The sequence below is a fragment of the Neoarius graeffei genome, chromosome 10 (genome assembly GCF_027579695.1).
Source record: "Neoarius graeffei isolate fNeoGra1 chromosome 10, fNeoGra1.pri, whole genome shotgun sequence".
NCBI classification, from domain to species: Eukaryota; Metazoa; Chordata; class Actinopteri; order Siluriformes; family Ariidae; genus Neoarius; species Neoarius graeffei.
In genome coordinates, this window is record NC_083578.1 from 91,005,460 (window position 1) to 91,011,408 (window position 5,949).

The 5,949-nt window shown below is 45.3% G+C and overlaps 1 protein-coding gene across 1 annotated transcript in view; it reads left to right on the top strand.

The window, feature by feature from the left end:
* The first annotated feature begins 269 nt into the window (after window positions 1-269).
* acbd6 (acyl-CoA binding domain containing 6) overlaps window positions 270-5,949 on the top strand; it is a 41,649-nt gene continuing 35,969 nt past the window's right edge. Inside the window, exons 1-5 of the mRNA XM_060932622.1 lie at window positions 270-773; window positions 3,401-3,465; window positions 3,584-3,677; window positions 4,205-4,290; window positions 5,313-5,418. Of these exons, the coding sequence (XP_060788605.1) occupies window positions 546-773; window positions 3,401-3,465; window positions 3,584-3,677; window positions 4,205-4,290; window positions 5,313-5,418 (579 nt within the window). The 5' untranslated portion in view covers window positions 270-545. The remainder of the gene's footprint in view (window positions 774-3,400; window positions 3,466-3,583; window positions 3,678-4,204; window positions 4,291-5,312; window positions 5,419-5,949) is intronic.

Consider the following 5,949-nt stretch of genomic DNA (forward strand, 5'->3'; position numbering starts at 1 on the left):
CTTCAGAACGGTTGATTTATTTCTCTTCCACGGTTCATAAACATAGAGCCGAGGACACTAATAAAAAGTGTAAATGTAAACATATGTAAATGTGTAAAAATATTTAATATTTATATCGTAATAGCAACACAATGTTCCTTGTTTATCCGGAACTATATTCGTTGTCACGGTTTCCTCCGGAGTTCTTAAAGCGACGCGCTGTGGAAGGACCAATCCCAAACTACTCTGCCCTGTATAAGTGCACTACATAAAGTTCAATAGTCTGCACACACACTTGTACACTATTTTACTAAACAGAACATAAATGTTGATAAATGTGTTACCGCAGATATGTTTTTAATTATTTTGTGAGATGAGCGGCTTTTTTGTTGGTCTGTAACTCTTGTGAAGTGCACCGCTGTAGGGAAAAAGGAAGGATTTGGGACACAGCAGGCGGGAATCCTGACTGGCTGGGAGAAGCGGAACAGAGATCCGGAAACGCAGCGCTGTGGAAACAAACCGGCTGAACGGTTCGCTTTTCCCTCACAGCGTCTTTAAAGGACAAAATGGCGTCCCGGTCCCTGTCCTCTTCCCCGGACTCTGCGGCGGAGTGGGGGTCGGAGTGCGGGAGGCCTGAGGCCGGGGAGCAGCGCAGTGTGGAGTCCGGGAGCGCCTCAGAGTTAGAGGGGGAAGAGCTCGAGCGCCAGTTTGAGTCCGCCGCAGAGAGAGTGCGCGAGCTGCTGCAGACCGCCAGCAGGGAGGAGCTGCTTTACCTGTACGCCAGGTACAAACAGGTAACACCTGCACACACGCACCTGCACAGAGACGCACACACCTGCACAGAGAGACACAGAGACACGCACCTGCACAGAGAGACACGCACCTGCACAGAGAGACACGCACCTGCACAGAGAGACACGCACCTGCACAGAGAGACACGCACCTGCACAGAGAGACACGCACCTGCACAGAGAGACACGCACCTGCACAGAGAGACACGCACCTGCACAGAGAGACACGCACCTGCACAGAGAGACACGCACCTACACAGAGACACGCACGCACCTGCACAGAGAGACACAGAGACACGCACGCACCTGCACAGAGAGACACAGAGACACGCACGCACCTGCACAGAGAGACACGCACCTGCACAGAGAGACACAGAGACACGCACGCACCTGCACAGAGAGACACGCACCTGCACAGGGACACACGGTGAAGTAGTAATTCCTTGCAACAATTATTGCCACGTGAGATTGATGAGGTTCCCGACACACAATCCAGTTAAGCACTCACAGAAAGTCCAATGAAATGAGATGGTGGTTTATTCCATTAAGACAATTCCGGTTTACTTTACGGTTGCAAAGAAAGGATCAAAAAGGGAAACTAAAGTAAAGCTCTGTTAGTTTAGTAGGTTATTCCAATGCATTCGGCTTATTGCGGTCGGAAAACTATTCCGCCTCATCTACCTTACCCCTGATTCAAAGGACTAATTAAAGCTTGCAGTTACGTGCCACACCGGCACGTCAGGGGGAGTGGCTACATACCACATGACAGGTAAGGCAATCAGGTAAGTATCTAACGTAATTCTAACATAATTCCTTTTACAGGTTACCAAACTAAATCATATAGAAACAACAAATAGTAAGTCATACAGCAACCTAAATATGGCTCCTACACACACACCTGCACAGAGCTACACACACACACCTGCACAGAGCTACGCACACACACACACACACACACACACCTGAACAGATACACACACGTGCACAGACACACACACGCGCGCGCACACACACACCTGAACAGAGACACGCACGCAGATATATATATATATATACACACACACACACTTCCACAGAGAGAGACACACACACACTTGCAAAGTGATACTGACACACTTGCACAAAGATATTTATATATATATATATATATATATATATATATATATATATATATATATATACACACACACACACACAGTGGGGCAAAAAAGTATTTAGTCAGTCACCAATTGTGCAAGTTCTCCCACTTAAAAAGATGAGAGAGGCCTGTAATTTTCATCATAGGTACACTTCAACTATGAGAGACAGAATGGGGGGAAAGAATCCAGGAAATCACATTATAGGATTTTTAAAGAATTTATTTGCAAATTATGGTGGAAAATAAGTATTTGGTCAATAACAAAAGTTCATCTCAGTACTTTGTTATATACCCTTTGTTGGCAATGACAGAGGTCAAACGTTTTCTGTAAGTCTTCACAAGGTTTTCACACACTGTTGCTGGTATTTTGGCCCATTCCTCCATGCAGATCTCCTCTAGAGCAGTGATGTTTTGGGGCTGTCGCTGGGCAACACGGACTTTCAACTCCCTCCAAAGATTTTCTATGGGGTTGAGATCTGGAGACTGGCTAGGCCACTCCAGGACCTTGAAATGCTTCTTACAAAGCCACTCCTTCGTTGCCCGGGCGGTGTGTTTGGGATCATTGTCATGCTGAAAGACCCAGCCACGTTTCATCTTCAATGCCCTTGCTGATGGAAGGAGGTTTTCACTCAAAATCTCACGATACATGGCCCCATTCATTCTTTCCTTTACACGGATCAGTTGTCCTGGTCCCTTTGCAGAAAAACAGCCCCAAAGCATGATGTTTCCACCCCCATGCTTCACAGTAGGTATGGTGTTCTTTGGATGCAACTCAGCATTCTTTCTCCTCCAAACACGACAAGTTGAGTTTTTACCAAAAAGTTCTATTTTGGTTTCATCTGACCATATGACATTCTCCCAATCCTCTTCTGGATCATCCAAATGCTCTCTAGAAAACTTCAGACGGGCCTGGACATGTACTGGCTTAAGCAGGGGGACACGTCTGGCACTGCAGGATTTGAGTCCCTGGCGGCGTAGTGTGTTACTGATGGTAGCCTTTGTTACTTTGGTCCCAGCTCTCCCCCCATTCTGTCTCTCATAGTTGAAGTGCACCGATGATGAAAATTACAGGCCTCTCTCATCTTTTTAAGTGAGAGAACTTGCACAATTGGTGGCTGACTAAATACTTTTTTGCCCCGCTGTACGTACGCACGCACACACACACACAGAGATATACATACATACATACATACACACACGCACATCTGCACAGATATATATATACACACACACCTGCACAGAGAGAGACACACACACACACACCTGCACAGAGACAGGCACACATGCACAGAGACACACACAGACACATACACACACCTGCACAGAGGTACACACTGTCTCTCATGCTTGCACAGAGAAATACACACATACGCACACACACTGATACATACCTGTGCAGGGATACATGCTTGCACAGAGATATACATACTGTCTCACACACATGCCTGCACACCTACGCTGTGTGATTGTGTAACGCTGTGTGTGTTTCCAGGCCACAGTGGGGAAATGTAACACATGCAAACCGGGGTTCTTCGATTTCGAGGGTCAGAGGAAGTGGTGAGACACAATGTCACATGTTCTAACACACATTCACACCATGCTTAAACAGCACACACACATTTCCATAAACACAGAATAATTCTGAAATCGTGTGTGTGTGTGCCTGGGTGTGCAGGACAGCGTGGAAGCAGTTGGGTGATATGAGTAAGGAGCAGGCCATGCAGGAATACATATCCTCTGTACACACACTGGATCCGGAGGGAATGAAGGTAAAACACACACGCGCACATGCATGCACAGTGCATGTCCATTAGGGGGCAGTATCACTACATCTCACAGTTGCACATTTTTGTGACCTTTAGCATGTCTCCCCCTCGCTCTCGTCTATGTGTGAGAGGTGTTTCTTTTCCTCTCTCTGTATCTGTGATGTAACATGTTCTGACTGCGCGCGCACACTTTATGAGGAGAGAGGGGTGAGTGCGTAGCTGCTCTCCATCTCTTCTTTTGTTAAATGAGTGCGAGGATAGCGAGGGCACATCAGCAGCGGCTCTGTTTTAATCATAGCAAGTGCACTTCGCTCAGTGAAAGTGCTCACACACACGCTTTTACACTCACTGCTGCGTTACAGTTACCGCACACACACACACACACACACACACACACACACACACACACAATGCAGCTGTCAGTGAAACACACACACAGAGCTCCTGCTTTTGTCTAGAAACAATATCTCTGATACAATACTGCTTTTAGTCTTTTCTTCAATTTCATCTCTGTGTGTGTGTGTGTGTAGGGTTCATCTGAGAGAAGGAGAGGAGAGCGCAGGACAGCATTTGGTGGCGCATCAGTGAGCTGCTTATACCAGCAAGAGACGATCAGGTCTCTCTCACACTCTCACACACACACACACACACACACACACACACACACACACACACACACACACACACACACACACTTTTATTTATATATATATATATATATATATATATATATATATATATATATATATATATATACACACAGTTATACAACACACACTCTGTAAGCTGCAGTACAAGAAGATGAAACTGTTGATGACCTTCCCAGCATGCACTGCTGATGTCACAGCATTCAGCTGTGTGTGTGTGTGAGAGCAAGCTACAGGTCAGCAGGTTGATGAATGAGCACCTGTATTGATTAGCCGACCTCTGAGACTAATGACACACACACACACACACACACACACTACAGATCCCATTTGTACACTGGCTACACTGTTAACTGCACACTGAATTCTCAAATCTGATTAGTCAGAAGTCGTGGACGCTGCACACATGCGATGGTTGTCACGGTGATGTTTTGTGTCGGGCGATATTTATGTAAGTGTCGTTGATGGAAGGAGTCTCCAGTGTCAGCGCTTCGTAACAGACAGAAGTGATGCTGTAAAGTTCTCTGTTGCGTGATCTGCATCTCAGAAGCACTAAAGACGTTTTAAACATTTCACTGTGGATGTGGATTTGTCTTTAAGTCAGTAAGTACTCTGAGGTTTTCAGCAGTATTTATCTGACCAATAGAATTCTCTCTTGAGCTGTAGTGATGTCATAATAACAAATAGAGTTCACTGATAATTATTGCAATTAAAAACAAATTCATCAGGTGGTGTGGGGGGATTTATTAATGACCTCCACTGCACTGCTGTGATTAATGCCACAGAATAGATATTCATTACAGCTGCTGTAACCCTGCTGAACACACACACACACACACACTTGTTATTCCCAGATCACACAGCCTGGATGTCTTTTGTTTAATGAAGTCATTTTGGTTGTTAATAATGATGTCAGGATAGTTCATCTCTCCTCTGTGTTAAGAGTCAATAACGTGTGTGTGTGTGTGTGTGTGTGTGTGTGTGTGTGTAGGGAGGAGGATAAGAACATATTTGACTACTGCAGAGAGAACAACATCGAGCGGGTTCGCTTGGCCCTCAGCACACACAACATCGACGTCAACACCAAGGACGAGGAGGTACAAGGGCTGTGTCCCAAATCACTCCCTACTTCCTGTGCCCTATACTGTTCACTCCCTATTCCCTTATGCCCTACACTCTGTTTACTTCCTGTCCCCTTACTTTTTTACACCTTTACTTATTCCTTATCCCCCCCCCCAGTGCTGTAGTGTAGTAGACTGACCTGCAGGGGGAGTTGTTGTAGTTTCAACTTCTTTATTTGGGGAAAAGTGTGTTTAAATGCAGATTTAGTGATATAAGGACTATCTGAATCATTACTTCCCTTGACATTTGCGTATACACACACACACACACACACACACACACACACACACACACACATTCTTGCACGCACACACACACACACACACACACACACTGTCCCAGTCAGCTGATGTGCATTATTCCCAGATCGGTTATTAATTTAACGCTGATACAGAGTCAGGGTTCACAGCTGTGTGAGAAACTTAAATTTTACTTTTGCATTTACGTTCTCTGAATCAGAATCTTTTTTCAAAATACCGCTACTGTTACTTTTTCTTCTTCTACTG